This window comes from Apus apus, chromosome 2 (assembly GCF_020740795.1).
Source record: "Apus apus isolate bApuApu2 chromosome 2, bApuApu2.pri.cur, whole genome shotgun sequence".
Lineage (NCBI taxonomy): Eukaryota > Metazoa > Chordata > Aves > Apodiformes > Apodidae > Apus > Apus apus.
This window is the reverse complement of record NC_067283.1, coordinates 29,452,273-29,470,396: the sequence shown is the minus strand read 5'-3', so window position 1 is coordinate 29,470,396 and position 18,124 is coordinate 29,452,273. Positions and strand designations below refer to the sequence as shown.

Here is an 18,124-nt window from a genome sequence, read left to right as displayed (position 1 = left end):
AACAGCATCCCTTAAGGTAAACTGACAAAAGGGGCAAAATCCTGTAGAGCAGATGTTAAATGAATTAATTCTCAGAGCTGAAGAACATTTAACCAAAACTGCACTGGAAGACCTCTGAGAGAACAGGTTATCATTTAGGAGCTGATTATGGTATCCCTGGACTGGTGTACCTCGATATCAGCAATACCAACACCACTAGTTGTGTCAAAGGCAGGTAATGATGGTAATGATATAAAAGATTAATTCTAAAGAGTTTCAGGAACATGCCTTTGCAGACACAACAAAACAATATGCGCTGTCCTGAATGTTCATGTGTCAGACACTGTTATAGCATGAGGTAGCCCTGGTCTTGTCAAGGGCATTGTGGAAGATAATGCACTAGCACTCAGCTCGACTTTTTTTATAGTACCAATATGAAGTGAGTCAATCAGGGATCCAGTCTGGAATTAGGTAGGCGAGAGACAGGCTGGAGAGCTGCTCTTAAGTAGTTAGTTATAACTTAGAAACAATTTAATGAAATCCTGTTTCACAGCTTTCAGTTCCCAGCATGTAATTGGTCTCAAGTGTTACTATCTGAATGGACTTAATGCATGAGGGACGTCATTTAACGTTCAATATTCTCCAGGGTAAAAGCAAGTTTTAAAAACCTGACCCCCTTCCCTAGCTCCTATTCCCATTCACGTATTGCAGTCTGATAATTCTCACTTTATGTTAATGCAACTGTGGCTGAGGCCAAGCAGATCACAGGAATTATTTGAATTGAAAAAATGAATACCTTGTACACGCTTCATTCACTAACACCATTACCTATAAGTGTCATTATACAATGAAGTGTGCAGCATGAGGGCAGCCACCAGTAGCTGAGTATAGTGAAGTATGAAACCCTCTAAAATTGGCTTAAGTACCCCAGAAAGTACAATGTTGAGCTGCATACTAATGTGTCAAGGTTGCACTCTTATTTCTGTGTTAGGACAAGCATTTCAAAAGGTCAGCTGCATAGTCATGAAAACATATCTCAAGTCATTCACCATTAGGAGATAATATCATGTAGTTATATCTAAAACTAGATACAAAAAAGTTTTTGGAAGTCCACATTTGGATTATTTGATGAGAAGAGTTTTGCCCTCTGACTTTTAGGTGTTAATGTTTCATACCAATACCAGTAACCTTATAAAATAAGGATGTTAAGAGTGCATATTATTGTGAAGATTTAATCTAAGGGGGATGAAAACATTTTCAGGGAACAATAATACTTAACTTTTTTATTTGTCTTGGTTTTATCTGGCAGCTTTACTGTCATTAACTGGAACGAGAAGAATCCCGTTCCCCCTACACAATTTTATGGGCATTATATGTTGTAAAAAGTAAAATCACAGAAAATTTGAAGACAAGAAGGTCTACAAAATTCAGTTACAGTGATTCAAGTCAGGGGTTTTGATTATAGCAATTTTGTAATCTAGTCAGGTATTTTGAGAGGCTAGGAGTAGAAGATAAACTGTAACAAAAGCAAGATTTCCACAGCAGTGAGGAGCAAACAAACTCAAAACCGAAACCTACTAATTTTTGTTTCATTATCTTGACTCATTCAGATTAAGATTGTCTTTTACTGAAAGCCACTCTTCAGTCTTTACTTAGGATTTTCTGTATTTGAGAGATCACGGTGAATGAAGTTGATTTCTAATTGACTTTCATTGAGCACGGAAAGGTTATTGCAGATACTGTCAAGACTCCAGTGTTCCCACAGTTCCCCATATGAGACTTTATGCCTTGCCATATGGTAACCCAACCCATTTAATTGCCCTTAGTCTTGGAGAGAGTGTATGCATCCATCTGACAACCAGTTGAATAAATGCACTCCCTCAATAATGTTCTGTTGTTTTCTTTTGTATTTTGCAATTTTTTTCAAATCTCTCAAGTGCAGAAGAAAAGAACTGAAGATCACTAAAGTAAAAAAGTTAGATGCTTTAGCTTTGATTTTTGAATGTTGGAACAGAGGGGTAATGAGGAAACAAACGGATATGTGGAAAAAGTTCATTCAAAACAAAAAATAATTTCTCTACAACCATATCTAATTACGTATTAGATACATGTTTAAATGTCAATTCTTTAGAAAGCCAGGGTTTTGCAGAATGTATAGTGATAAATACAATGTTCTTCTTGAATAGATTTCTCTTTCAAAAACCAATTATATGTCATTCAGATATAACTGCAAAATAATAAACTGTGAAAATAACCCAGATCTACTTTCTTCTTAATTGAGAGATTAACAGTTATTTGCCATCACTTGAAGCATAAGTGCATTTACAGTTATTTGGACTTAAATTATTTGCCCAATGGGTAATACATCTGTATATAATAAAATAGAAATAGAATTAAATGTTTATTAAGATGAAAGTAGCAAATTAGAATTAAACCTGATGAGTTTCACACACCAAAAATAGGTTTTAATTAAGCTTGAGTTTGGGTAGGCACACAGCAAATGCAATCTAATGTCATCGTCAGGATATTTCACTGTAACGTGGTTTCAGTAATTGTACGTAGAATGGACAGGTGTGGTTAGTTTAATCAGAAAAGAATTGCAGTGTGTCCATCTCATCCTAGAGTTAAATCCTGTAAGTCTGCATTTAAATCTGACTAATCAAGACAGCAGCTTTCAATAATCTATGAACAGAATGTATATATTTAGTACATCATGAACAAAATAGTTTATTTCAGCAGAGAGAACTTAGAACAAGCAGGTAGTGCTTCTAAAGGGTAACGCTTCTCACATAAGAGTCCTTTTAAATCATGCTGTTGTTTTTCCATACTCATTACTTTCTTTTCCACTTCCCCATTTTCCAATTTATTTGCCTGACCAGCAGGTGAGTTTAAACAATTGTTTCCTTGACAAATGTGCGGTTGGATGCACTGGAGATCAGCTTCCGTACACTGACGTTTCCTGCTGACTCCACATCCAGTGTCTGTGCAGCACAGGTTGATGATATCTTTGACCTTTGTTGTTTTCAAATAACTTTGGTTCATAGTAGCTCTTCCCTTCCCTCTGTTTAATCTGGCTTTCTAAGCTTTCATTTAGCATTGAGACAAAATGTAGGAGCAGTTTCAAAAATTATTTGCTTCAGATTATCTTTTTCAAATGTTTAGGAAAGAAGATGGCTAGCATTTTTTTAATTTGGAGAGAGGTCATTGGCTTCTTCCTTCTCTTCCATTAGGGTTAAATTAAGCCTATACTGACCACTTATTGAATAGTAACCCCTAGTTTGCTAAAGATGCATGCCCAGACTGGCAAAAGGCACTGCTATGGCCTGGTTTTTCCCCAGTGTAGGCAACTTTTTTGCCAGTTTTGAATTGCTTGTGGGTTTCTGTTTGTTTTGGTTTTTTTCTCTCTTTAAAGGAATGATCTTATGACTTTAGAGGATAGGTCAGTCTAACTCAGCTCAAGGTGCACTCAAGTATTTTTTTCAGCAGCGGAACTGCTTAACAGTGATCCCAGCCCTCTTGGCCACACCTGCTGTAGTTTTCTGTCTCCTCAGTTATGTTATTTCAGCTGTTTTGAGGTTCATGAGAATAAGATCATGGACATGATTTAAGTGAAGATGAAAATGGCAACAGAGGAACTTTCCTGAGGATTTGTATTTTAAATTGAATCTGTTTTGTTTTCTTGATATAACACTATATTCAGATATATTATTTACAAAATAATCCTGCAAATATTTACAGAGGCACAGTTGTTCGTTGATAACTATGTCATGTGGTAAGGACCAGCTGGAGGTGGTGGCAACAAGTGGTAGTTTCAAGAACTGACTTCATGCAATCACAGTCCATCACGAAAAGCTGTCTTTTGGGGCATTACCCAACTATGCAGCCTCATGGCTTTGTCAGCATAAATCTCCAGTCACAAGGAGACGATGTCCAATACATTCCTTACATCCTGAAGCAAGATGTTCAGAGACATGTCAGAATTGGCAGGCTGTTTGGTGCTGTATGTATACAAGTGAAAGGCCAGGTTACTGTCCATTTTCTTGTCTTGCATGTGTCATGTTGTTAGGTCCAGTTGCAGCTTAGTGTGAAGGCAAATGTTTAGATGCAGTTTCTTCCTCTTTTTTGGAAAATGTGTGAGTGGGAATGAAACAACAGTTTATTAATTTACACAGACTAGCATACATAAATATAAGATAATAACTTAAAGTATGATGTGTCATTTGCAGTGAGTCATTATAGAGTGATGATCTGATATCCATATTCAAGTAGTCCCTATGAATGGTATGCATTGAATCAAGTATGATTCAGTGTAATCTTTTCATTATTGCAGATGGATTTCTGGGTTTTGGCTAGAGATGCCTAGTTCCATCTGTATTAAGAAGGCTTTTATAGCATTTCACAAATACCTGACAACAGTATTGTGAGTTTAGATGGTTAGTATGTTTGTAGCACCAAACTTCTGGGGAAATAACTCTTAAGCCTTTGGGACCTCATAACAATACCATTTGTGATCTTCTTATGGTCAGCTGCACAAGTTAAATTAGCCAGCACCTTTGACCAGGGTAAATGCTATACCTCACTGAGGAGCAATTCACACATACTAACCAGAAAATTGAAAGTAGGTTCCTTTTGCATTGGTAAAATGCTGCAAACCAAATGGAAATATACTGTGTTGTAAATCCACTGTCAAATGACTGGCTTATTCATCATCACAGCCATTGACAATGGTGTGTACAGGCTTGCAAAATGAAACCAGTCATTTCACATTGACTTTTTCTCTCAGGAATGGCATCAGCAGTAGATTCTGTGACTGTGCTTGAATACAATGCTTTATGAAGAAGCTGATATCTTTAAATAATTGAGAAGTTAAGAAAATGTTCTAATATGCAATTTTAAAGACAATTATAAATTTGTTTGTATTCAGTATTCTTACACCATTGTCTTCCACCTACCCTGATAAATTATGCATTGCTACTAAGAAAATAAAATAAGAAAAATCTTTCAATACTCGCATAGATTGTCTAGACAGTTTTATTTTGCTGAATTTGAAAACATGGACATTTTAACTTAAAATTCAGCTCTTATGCTTCTGTTTTATTTAAGGCACTAAAAAGAAAGGAAGAGATATTTCAGTGGGAAAAATAAATAATTTCCTTAAAAATGTTAAAAAATTAATTCGCTTGAATATGTAGACTTTAAAAGCGAAAAACAGGGGTTTATTATTTAAACTATTGCCATAAATCTCATGTATGTATTTATTCATTCTGAGTTCTAACTCCTTCATGTGCTTACTTCTTTCTGTGTAAGAAATGAAGCAGCTACCACATTGTAGTCAATTGAGGAAATTACATTTCTAATATTTTTAATGAAGAAACAAAATGTTTGTCACATTTATTAAGTTACAATTTTTTAAAATATTCTGCCATTTAAATAAATATTTGCTGAGGGTGGAACAACAAATGGAGTCCTTTGTGGGGTAGGTTATCAATAAATTGCTTTCTATTAAGATAATTTTGAAGTAGATGTAATTTAAGCAAAACAAATATTTTGAATATTTTTTTCTTTTTTTCCCATTCAAATAAAATCAAAAGGAGATGTAGTTGACAATAGATTTGCTTTCTTAGAACGTTGTTCAAACTATGGGGACATTTTTTGGTGGGTTGCAAAGCCAATTTTCTTTTGCAATTAATTTTAATTGTACTTTTGTATTAATAATTTCAGGAATAAATCTCTCCTTTATCATGGAGTTACTTTAATAGGAACCAATAAGCTTTTCCAAATGCTTTTTTGACTCACCTTTTTTTTGCGTCATTGTACCTCCTTATCCTTTTTTTTTCCTGTCTATATATAGCATTTGAATACTTGTATATTTGAATACTTGATACTTGTAACACTTCTGTCTTGATTTTATGCCTAAAATACACTGTATGCATGAACTATAATTGCTGTGTTCAAATATTTGAGTTTTTTGCATAAATGACATCCTGCAATTCAAATAATTATGTGTTAACTTCTTTAATTTTTTTTTTTTTTAAACATTTCAAACATAAAAGTAAATATGTCCTTCTTGTCTCTTTTAACTCTTCAGAATCTATAGAAAATTTCAGTACCTTTTAAATCCTCGTCAAGTTTATAGTCTTTCTGGAAATGGACCAATGCCAGGGTAAGTCTACAGTTAATATTATTAGCAGGAACTCATTTAATAAAACACTACATAATCAAATGAACAGACTAAGGCACATGCAGCATGTTTTGGATGTATTAACACTACAGATCTCTGAAATTTACAGGTATTATTTGTGTACAAGTAAAGCTACATATCATATGTTTTACTGGTAACCATGCTGTACTCTATAAGAACTGTGGGTACATTTCATTCTGTTTGCAGCTTTTGCTGCTATATCAGCAACCCGAGTTCATGTGGGTGTTACTATTATGTTACAAATGCCAAGCAGCCTCAAAGGTTGGTCTGCAGAACATACATTTATTTTACAGAAACATGTATGTCCACGTGTGTTTGTCTTTGTAATATGTATATAGCATACATATATGTATACACATACAGCCTTATGCATATCAGATACAGAATGTTTCAAATTAAGGTGGCTGTGCACTCCTTATCAATTCCATAATCTTGGGGATGTAGTGGGCAGAAAATGACTGGACAGGAGAGATTATGTTGACGTTTTTATGGGGACTGAAGTGTTAGCAGAACCACGTAGCATTGCAGTCACTTTCTAACATGGTTCTTTCATGATTCTTCCTATTTTGCATTCATATGGAGACAGCAGAATTGCAATATATCAAATACCAACTTTTGCCACCTGAAATTGTCTCCTTCTTATGTAGTGGGTACTTTGGTAGAAGAAAACAGACGAACACTGAAAATCTCTTCTGTGTATGATTTTGTATGTAGTGGATGTTGTTTAGTTATGCCATTGATACATGAAATTTTACATCAGTGAGAAGAGTTGCAGAAAGATTTTAGGAGATATGTCTTCACTGACATGAAGTTTACACTGTTTGAATACTTTCTTTAGTTTAATCCTGAGAGATTTTTTTCCTTTTAAGTTGGAGGAAAATAAGATGAAGGTGGAAATGTGCGTGGTTTGTATTTCAGTTGTCACAGCTATATTACTGGAAAGAGTATGACAGTTTCTGCCAGTAATTCTGGTTTTAAGGCCAAATACACAGGAAGCTAATCTCTCTTAAAATGGTTCTACATCAGCTGTCCTTTAGTTTATTGTGTTAGACTTGGGATGTGTGTAGCATTGATGAAAGTGAAAAGTGGATTGGGCTCAATCCTTTTTGAAGTTAAGATTCTCAGGAATCAGTACAGTGTGCCTAATGTGCAACCAGCAGAATGGTGCAAAATCTGCTAAAAAATGGAAAATAATGGCATGGATAGTTAATGCCTGCAATTTTATCCTGTATCTGAATGCTAGTGCTGTTTTATTTTAATGCTATTTGTTGGTGGTTTGTTATGCTAGTCTTGACACATACAAAAAATTTAAATAGTCTTAGTTCAAATAGTAAGTATACTAGAAAAATTACAGGACCTTATTTTAGGAATTTATAAGAAATTTGACTCTCAGTCTGAGACGAAACTAGTAACCAATATTATTTTACACACAGTATAATAAAAATGCCATGCTAGAGATTGAAATGACAACATGATTTTTTTAAAAATCAAATTAATCTTATTCCATTTAATATTTATTTGTTTATTTATTTAAACTAACAAAAGAATCAGATCCCACTCACTGACCTCGTTCATGTGCCTTACTAAGTTCTGGTTTTCCTGTATCTTGTGATGCAAAGGAAAATGTGTTTTAAGGCAGAAGCACAAGAGGGCAGTGTTAAGTTCAAACTGAAACCCTGCACTGAAACGATTTAAATGTTAGTCTTTTGAACCAGGACAGTGTTTTTTAGAAAATATTTTCAATGTCTCTTTCCATTAGGAATCAAAATAGTTTTACTTCTCAGCCACTTTTAAGAAGTTTCTACTTAATTTGCAAACAGATGCTGCATTTTATTAAGCTTGTTTGGATATATTTTTTATTCATTCCACAGAAATTAATAATCCTAAATTTCCAGTTTATCTCCTGCCATCACTTCTTGCCCCTGGCAATACTATGTAGGCTGCATATAATTTGTCCCTTAAGAGAGCAGTTGAATAAAGTCTGTATTTCAGTTACCAGTCCTTTCCCTTTCTGCAAGGGCTGGATTGCCTAAGAAAACCTGCCCATCCATCCGTCCACTCACTCATCCATCTCTATAATGCCAGTTATGCTGGATTGTCAATCAAAATGTTACATTTATGTAGTATTGTCATATCTGTTGTTTAGATTGAAATGGAACAGAGTGGGGGATTATACAGCATAGAGAAAAACAAAAGTGTATTATGTCAATTACTGTTATTTATTGGAAAGGCATAAGCATTATATATATATGTATTTTAAAGCATAATCATTGAAATACTTTATAATTTAGTCTATTTTGAGATTTTTTTCCCCCTTTTGAATACTAATTTCAAACATGTTTACTCAACCTATAGCATGTTTATAGTATTAGGATAAAAATCGCATGGTTTTGGTAGAGCCAAGCTGTCTACTTAAACCCATAAGTTCGTTATTTATTTATTTTTCTCATGGGCTGCTGTCATCAACCAAGAAGATAACATTCATGTTTTCTAATCTGTGGCTAAAATTAATATTTCCAGTTAATTTCTGTTTACATAACAGGGAGAAATACAAGAGATCTCAGAGACCAATAAAATTCTAAGTCTTAGGGGGACTGTGAAACTGCTGGTTTCATTTTTTTTGTTGTTGGTTTGGGTTTTTTTGGGTCAACAGCTCAATCACTCGGTCTTTCATTCTTCCTATTCAGTAGGATAACCATGTTCTTTCATGGAAACATGTTGGAATAAAGGGCTCCATAACAAAACTGAGCTAGGACCAGGTTAATTTTTTATATTTTTTTTTTCCAATGGAAGAAGGGCCACTAGTGGATTCCCATATTTTAATTTCTTTGAAATCTAGAAATAACACATTTAATTTTCCTTTTCCATGCTCTCCTTTAAAAAAACCAAACTAAAATGAAAAAAAAAAAAATTCAGCATGCATCTTGCTCCCCGCAGATGAAATACTTTTTAACAACTTGACAGTGAATTTCTGTGTTGCTATCTGAATGTGCAGTTACTCAAGTGGATGTCACCTACTTTCATAATAGATGGGATGCTACTAGCAGAAATGCAGGGGCAGCAACAAAGATGCTTCTTGTACCTTCTTAGCATGCCTAAGCTAAGGGTTTTGGAGCTGATGATGTCAAGATTTATGTATATAATATATATAAAAATATGTACATGGTGCAAATAAATTGCATGCCAGCCAATTCTGACATTGATTCCTTTCCAACAATGGAAACTGACCTCCTGCAAGGCCTGAAAATCAAGAAGCTCTCAGCCAAAGGGCAACAGTACACTTTAAACACTGGTATAATAATTAATGGTTTAGACATTCTTTATTTAGGAGCAGAGAGATACCGGTGAGCTGGAGAAACCCTGTAAGCTCTGCAGCTGAACAGAGGCATAAAAGGTACTCTACAGTTACAGACTGCCACAGTTAACAAAGTGACGTGAAAATTGCTGGGCTGATACATTGTGTAATTTGTGCTTAGCACCTGTGTTTTTAGCCTTGAAAAGAGTTTCCCTGTTTGGTTGTTATATCTCTATAGGAGTCTTCTACTTCTGACAACAACTGGTATTGTGGATTTAATGATCTTGAAGAATCTGAAATTCAGTTATTGTTCACCTCACAGAGAGGTAAATAATAGCTGGATGAATAGCAGTCCAGCCACAGACCCACATGACTCTGTAGAGAGGTCACTGTTTCACAAAGAATTTGTCCCTCTGAAAAGGCTCCTGTTCCCTTAAGTCTATTATTTAAAATGTCTAATTTATGTTATTTTTATACTCTATAATAGAAATTATATCCACAAAAGTTGTATTTCTTTGTACCTCCCTTAAGCATTTAATTTGGAGAGCATGTATTTTTTAAATTCTATCCGGAAGTTTACCTCAACAGGCCTTTTTAAATCTTAAATTCTGTCCACTTAAAAGATGCCCAAGACAGCCAAATTGAATCCCTACAACTTACTCTGTAATTTAGTTGGGAATCTACAGTGTCCGGGCCCTTTATAATTTCACAAAGCAATAGGCCTATTTTGAAAATTACACTGTTTTTCCTGATTATTGGAATTGATTGCTAGAGCATTTTTTTGATGTTGGACATTTGGGATATCCAGAGTATTCTAGGAAGACACATACACCAAGAATATCCTTAGAAGGTAATTGCATAGTTATTTTCTCTTGAACAAAACCTTGAACTTGGTGCATATTTCTTTGAAATAATTCCATTTTTGCCAAAGAATGGCAAAGGAAGCCATGGTGGATTGGTAGCACTCTAAAGATTAAAATCACAGTTGTGCACCATAAATCAGTAGTACTTAAAACTCACTAAGTCTTCAAGTGTGAAACTTAAACCTTGGATTTAGAGATATATTTTAAACAGCTGTTAAACAAAAATTTTACTTGTATGACATCTGTGGTGTTCGCTGCATTCATAGCACAATCTTTAAATATTGTAAATGTCATCAATTTCCACTCCTGTCTCAGTCTAGACTTCCAAAGTTGTAAGCCAGATTCATTCATTCATTCTCTCTTAAGACTCAGGAATGTAATTGTTCAGTAGTGAGTTTGCCACATAGCCTTTGTCTGAAATCTGTTTTAAAACAACTCTGCCATGTCTTTTAGCCTACTTATTAGCTTGCACTTCTCACATTCTTGAACTAGTTCTCTTTTCTCCGTCACCTCATAATAAGCTTTTGACTATTACAGTTAAGTTACTTCTGAAAATATAACATCCAGCATCTTTACTCCACCCACTATCCAGCATATATTGATTCACTTTTCCCGCAAGTGCTTCTGTATTTCTTCTTCTGGCTAGCATGTGTTTTTGTGTTGAATGATTCAATGTGAATTACAGCACAGATTACTTCGAAACATGCATTTTATTTATATCAAATTATCTTATTTACCTGTTTCTTATGTTCTATTTAATTTCTGACAAGGTTATTGACATAATTTTTGTAAAGTTTATTGATATAATGGACATCTGTCCTTGGTACTTAATGTTCTACTTGTAATGAGATTGTTATACATATTGTGCTATGTAAGGAATAATCATCTGAACTGTTAAAAATATATATATAAAAAAAAAAGTAGAGATAAACTTTTTGGGTAAGAGACCTATTATAAGTATTGGTTTATATTTTAATGGTTTTTATTATTAATATTATATATGCTTAAAATTGTTGTACAACTTTATAAATTGTTTCAAGAAAATAAGATTAGATTTTCTATTCTGGTCCTCTACCTTATAGTCTGACAGTGCACAAAGCCTTTAGGATGACTTCCTTTTTTTTTATTTCCACTTCAAACCAGTTATTAATAAATAGTTCTCCAACTTTTTTTTTTTTTCAAAACCATATCAGATGTTCTGTGGATAAGAGACAACAGATGCTATTAAAAAACCTAATTGACAAAAGCTATCTTGATAGATGTTACTTACTCTTTAAGTTTACTTAATAAATCTGTCAAATTCTTTCTTTACAATTATAACATCTACTGAGTTTTTAAACATAAAACTGTATTCCCTTATCAACTCTTAATGTAGACTGCACATTCTAATTCAATGAATGAGATTTATTTACATATCTAATTATACAACTATATTTAATGTTATAAATTTGATTCTATAAATATTTATATTTGCTATAGTGTATTTATATACAATATATTTGTATAAGCAAATATACTATGTAAGTAATATTATATTATATTTTCATGTATTTATATTTGTATAATGTATGTATCATGGTTATATTTAAATTCTAAAATAGTCATGTGAACTTAGTACTGTACTATGAAATTGTTGGGAAAATCTACTGTGTATGAATATAAAATGCTCCAAGGGAAATATAAATTAAGCTTATTGAGAATTTTTTGACAGTTTGGTTTTGTCAGACTTTTTCTTGGAAAGTTATACTTTTTGTTTTGACTGTATATTTAGTCTTCATCAAAAAGAACATTTGATAGCCATATGGCAAGGATGCTTGCTCATAAAAACAGAGACAGAGGATTGGGTCTCTATTTTGCCTATTTGGATTAATGCTGCCATCAACCCTGTACTTCTGGTGCTAGGGTTTTGGTTTTTGTTGTTTGCCTTTTGTTTGTTGTTTGGGGTTTTTTTCAGGCTTTATTTTTCATATCTGTTACATGTGCTAGAAATGCTTAAATATTTATAGAAGTGGTAATCTTGACGTCACCTCTAGGCTAGAATTCAATTTTTAATTAATCTGGAATTTTCTTAGTAATGAAAGCATTATGATTAGATGTATTAACTTTCTAGAGACCCAACACATTGGGTCAAAGTGAGACGGCTGGTGGTGGGAGGCATTTGTCTCTTTGCTAAGTCTCGTGAAGGGACAGAGATGCACACCTGTGGGCCAGGGCATATCTCAGTGCCCACTCTTACAGTGGTAGCAACTGACTTTCAGCAGGGGGTCTTTCAGCACGTATGCTTCTTAGAAGATGTGTTCCCCAAGTGTACCCAGTCAGATTTGGCACATGACATTTTGAATCAGAAGTGATCCTGTAGCACTTGGCCTGCGGGTGTGTGAAACAGAACATTGGAGGTGTGACAGGCAAAGCAGGGTTTAATACAGAATGAGTAAGCATCCTTCAAACACTGTGCTTGACAATTGAAATTGACTAGAAGCTCTTCTGAGCAGAGAAAATTAGAGGGATTGGGAAAATAATGTGATGGGTTTAATTCTATATAGCTTTGCTAACTTTGAAATTCCTGTTTAAAACAAATAGAACAACCTGTCTTGTTGTCTTCTGCATCTTAAATAACACTTTTTGACCATTGTGCTTTCTATTCCCTTCTTCCATGCACTTTGTTTTACTCTAGTTTTTCATGCATGATTAATTTTATCAAGAGCCTATATGAATTTTTAAAACTTTCTAGGGACAGGAACCTAATACACTGTGCAGCATTAAGATTTTGTATGGAAAATAGATTAAATTAAAAAGTTGCAAGCTATTATGTATATTTGTTTTTAAGAATTGCAATTAAGGGTGCAATGTACTAATTGTTTGTTTATTAGGAGATTTCAAACTGGAAATCATATCTGGCCACTAGCATGTAGAATATGGATGAAGATGTCTATGACAATAATGAATAGAATATATGTGAATGTATGTGCACAAACATATATATATATATATATAAAAATTCAGCAAGACGACTGGAAGGTTTTTGTCTAGTCACAATTTGTGTAAGGTCTAACTTCAGTATGCATCAAAAGCTATCCTGAAAAGATGCTTTTAAATTTGAAATATTGCAAATTAGAATTGCTTTAATATATCCCTGCATTACAGCATTATGGAATATTGGTATGAATAAAGTGGATAAAGCGGTGGTGATACTCTCCAGCACTCAATGAATATGGAAGAAGAAATAGCCACACAAATATTACCAAAGATACTTCACTTTTAAAACATGGTTTGTAGGATGATGGAATGAGTGCTCAATACAGTGCTTACTCATTTTGTATTAAATTGTGATGCAAAGTCATTTTTATCAACCACAAATTGCTCAGCTTATTATGTATTAATGTATTATCAGAAATTTGCTTGTTTCATATGCTTTTATAGTCGTCACCTCACAAGGAGATATTGTGGCTAATACATTTACCTACCTTAGATTTTACTGTCTTGAGAGACTGCATATCCATTCACAGCTAGGTAAACAAAGTTGTCTGACAGTAGTTTCAAACACGTTTTGAACTGAGACACAGATTTGGATTAACCGTCAGGGCCAAGCTATTGCTAGTATTAGTATACCGTAATAACCTTTGAATTAACAATTTAATATTAAATTTTTCAAATAATAGAATGTTATATTGTATTTGTGTAAAAAAAAAAATATATATGCATGAGCAGAGGTAATTACTTTTTCAAGTGTTCATTTGCCATTTATTATTAAATTAAATGTCTTAAGCCATAAAATGTTGGCATAATGCACAATGCATTTATGGTAATTAAATAGATCTCTTCATTTACTGCTTTTAGGTTAAATTTTTTCCGAGATGTTCCTGAGTTCCGAGTACTAGCATGTGGTGGAGATGGAACAGTAGGCTGGATTTTGGATTGTATAGGTAATCAATGCCTTTTACATAGTTTTGCTAGACTCATGTTTTTCATTTTTCTACTCGTTCCTATATACTAAACTATGGATATAGCTATTTCAAACAAGATCTTGTTCGTTTAAATTTTTTGAAGTTTATTACTTTGGGACATGATTAAATTTAAGGACAATTCAGATTGCAGAAGATCTTCAAAATCTCTAGAGAAGTCCAGTATTTGTAGTCTTCTGTTTTTCCAAAAAGCAAGAAATTTGAATAAACCTATTGTATTTTCAGTTCAAAGTCTATTCCCCAAACTGACTAAAATCTAAGTTGTTTCTTTTAAGACCATTTACCTTAGATAATTTGCTTTATCAGTTACCACATTTTTCTTTATACTCCATTATCCCACAATGGAGGTGATAGGTTAACTGCCATTTCAGTTTTGGAGTTCTTTCAGTCAGTTGGCTGTAAAGTCCTTTGTAGATATCATTAAGAAAGCCTGTAAGTCAAGATATTACAGACTTCTCAAGGCTTATTAGGGTTAAAATCTTCTACGCCACATGATTGTTTCTTTGGCATTAGGGGGGCTGCAGAGATAAAATGGCAATGTGTGACAATGGAAATCGGGAAGGAGATGGAGGTCAAAAGAATCAACTTAAAGTTAGAATTAAGAGTGTTTAAAAGTGTGTGCTTTGTGGTAGGTGTGGACCAGAATACCTTTTAAAGTTCAGTAAAAAGTTAAAATTATGTCATGGAGGAACAGATGACAATAAAAGCATATTTCTAATCTTGGTTAAAAAAACCTGAACAAACAATGAAGCAGCTTTTTGCAAATACAGGGTATTGATTTTAACTCTCAAATAGCTTTCAAAATCATGAATCGAAGCATGTAAATAATAGATGTACTGCCCAAACTTGGAAGGAGTAAAGTTTTGCAGCTCTTAATTGTTTAATGACTTTTTTCCAAGAAGTATTAAATGCCACATGGTTACTTTCTCTTTGAAAAAACAGACTGCATTTTGTCATAATAAAATACTATCTTCTGCAGCAAATTTTATGGGACAGAACTAAGAAATACATTTTGAATGCTGTCTTCTAGTGAACAAAGCCTTTTGGCAGAAGTTGTGTATATAAAGCTTAAGTAAGTCACCTGTTTTGAGAAACAGATGTTTTGTAGTTGGATCTTTTCTTCCTTCATCTCCTGGTATACAAAGAATCTTCGCTGAGAGCAAAGCGAGAGGAAAACAAACAAAACAAAAAAACAAAACCAAACAAAAAATCAAATAAAAACCACAAAACCATCCCACAAACAGAAACAAGCCACATAGAAAACAAAACAAACAAACAAAAAACCCCACAAATAACAGCCAAACTGTTTTCCCCCTCAATTTGTGATTTCTGAACTTTTTAATTTATTATTCTATTAAATGTTAAATTATCTTAAAGATCTGCAGTGCACGGGTCTTCCTAAAGAAGAGAGAAACTGATAAGGAACCAGATGTCCCTGCCACATCCATTGGATATATACACTCCTACTGAAAATTGCTGATAATTGTGCCTAATTCTGTCAACAAAATAGCAAATTGTTTAACTCTTCAAGTATAACTTTTAAACTAGACATACTACTCATTCCAATTAAATGTGGAATTTGACAAATTATATATTTGAAATTTTATACCTGGGAGTTATTTGCCCCACTTTCAGAAAGGCGTATTTCTTTAAAAGAGTTTTCCCATTCGATCTTGAATAGAGATCCTTTGGCTTGAAATGCTAGAGCAGTGTCAAAAGACACTGTAAGTTCATGCATTTCAAAATACTTATTAAAAATACTTATTAAATACAAAATACTGACTTGGAGACTTTGTCAGATAGATCAATTCTCATTTTCAGTATCAGTTTTAATTCCTGATGGGCAAAGCCCTGGTGTTGCTTTTGGTGGTTCTTGGAAACAGTGCTCATATGGAGACACAGATCAAAGTAAATACACAGCTAAACACAAATTTGGCCATGCAGATGAAAAAGGACAAGAACCATCTCATGCCCTTAACTATTGCTCTTTTGCATTCTTAGGTGGAAATGGGAGAGCTCAGAGCCACAGAGAGCACACTGTGTTCAGTCTTGGAAAGATCTGGAGTGTTGTTGTTTATGAATGTCTATCACAGTGTTTATCACAAGTCCTTATGATAACAATCAAGTAAATTAGGATTAAGGATTGCATATTTACTGGGGAAGGGGCTGCATAATGGAGTGGCTTGGTGAAATGCTTGTTGCTGAGCAGGCAGCATAATCTCATGTACAAAACAGGTATCACTGTCTTTCTCTGAAACAAAACCTAACACAGATTCTGTATCAGTACCATACAATTAGCTCTTTCGTATCTTAGTTATATTTTTCCTTCTTTATTCACAGAGAAAGCGAACTTGATTAAGCATCCTCCAGTTGCTATCCTGCCTCTTGGGACTGGCAATGATTTAGCAAGGTGTCTGAGATGGGGAGGAGGTAAACACAAATTAAAATACAATACATTATAGAACTAAAAGAAAAACGATAGCTTTTGCATCGAAGTCTACTCTGAACATTTGGATTTCTTTTCTATGATGTATGTAAAGAACTGCTGTCACCTTTCCTCTTTTTGTAATTAGCTGTCTTTAAATGTTATATGAATGGTTTCATAGATATTAAAGGTTGTAATTACTTTTCATACCTTGTTTGTAGTTTCTGCTGACACCAAAACGGCTCCAAGGTACAATGACAGTAGTATATAGCTATTTAGTTGGCTTTTTAGCATCTGTATTGTAGTTATTTCTTTGATCAATACCTTATAAAAGGATTATTCCTTAAATGGAATTCAATTTGGGCTGTTCTGAAAGGGTTGCTGAAAACAGCTAATAATGGGTTTGGAGTGGATTCATTTTTTTAACATTCATAAACATTAAATGAAATATTTGTCTTAGCCTCAGACTAGTTCCTTTGATCCACTCCTTTTCTCCTACGAAAGATTCCAGACAATAAGTGCTGTGGTGCTATTTATCAGGAAATGAGGAGGCAAAGAATGCTGAAAGTAGAATATACGTAAAGTCAAACCTTTAACACCCTTTGCGTCCATTCAGGATTTGCATTACAGGGTAACTTGAAGGGGACACAAAGAGGAAAATCATAGGCAAGAGACAATCTTTGTCAGTTTATGGGCTCACAGCCAGTTCTGTTTCACATCTTGGTTGGTCGTTTCAGATGTTATATATTTGAAACTTGGCTTTTATTTGGAACTTCGCAACCTTTGTAGACATCTCTTCCTTCTCATCATAGCAATTCTCCTTTCCAAATGTCTGCCTTGTTACAAGATAGTCTTTAGCAAATGCTCAGTGGTTTCTGTGCTATAGAACATGTTAACCGTAATGTTCTGTCAAATAATTTAAGGATCTTCTTTATTTTCTCTTTCATGACTGGTGATTGTTTACTCATATAGTCATAGGAATGAAAAGAAGAAAAAGCAACCCAAAACCCAATCAACTCAGCCTTGCTTCACTTTCTGAACAGTTCATAGATAATAATTCCTGTTGGAAGGGGTAACAGGAAGTTGCTTGTCAAATTTCCTGTTCTAAGCAGGGTCAGGTATGAGAGCGTTTCATTATGTTAGTCAGGACCTGTTTTTCCAGCCACTTCTATTTATGTGCCTTCTGTTTTGAGTGATTCCATCTACACTAAAGTAGAAAAAGACAGTGTATAAATATTCTGGCTTTTATAATTCTTTCACCAGTTGCTTGGTAGACAGTGCCATGACACAGATTTTCTGTAACTTCCATCACTGGGAGAAGAGACAAGGCTTCCAGAAAATAAATTGTTGGCGTGTGATCTCAGGGATGCAGGCAAATGGAATTGTGCATCCTGCTGT

At 34.1% G+C, this 18,124-nt stretch overlaps 1 protein-coding gene across 7 annotated transcripts in view; it reads left to right on the top strand.

Moving 5' to 3' along the window:
- Positions 1-18,124, top strand: part of DGKB (diacylglycerol kinase beta) — a 356,804-nt gene that overhangs the window by 137,962 nt on the left and 200,718 nt on the right. For all 7 annotated transcript variants that reach the window (XM_051609482.1, XM_051609481.1, XM_051609483.1 and 4 more), the window contains 3 exons: positions 6,068-6,142; positions 14,177-14,262; positions 16,642-16,731. In XM_051609482.1, coding sequence (XP_051465442.1) covers positions 6,068-6,142; positions 14,177-14,262; positions 16,642-16,731 — 251 coding nt within the window. The remainder of the gene's footprint in view (positions 1-6,067; positions 6,143-14,176; positions 14,263-16,641; positions 16,732-18,124) is intronic.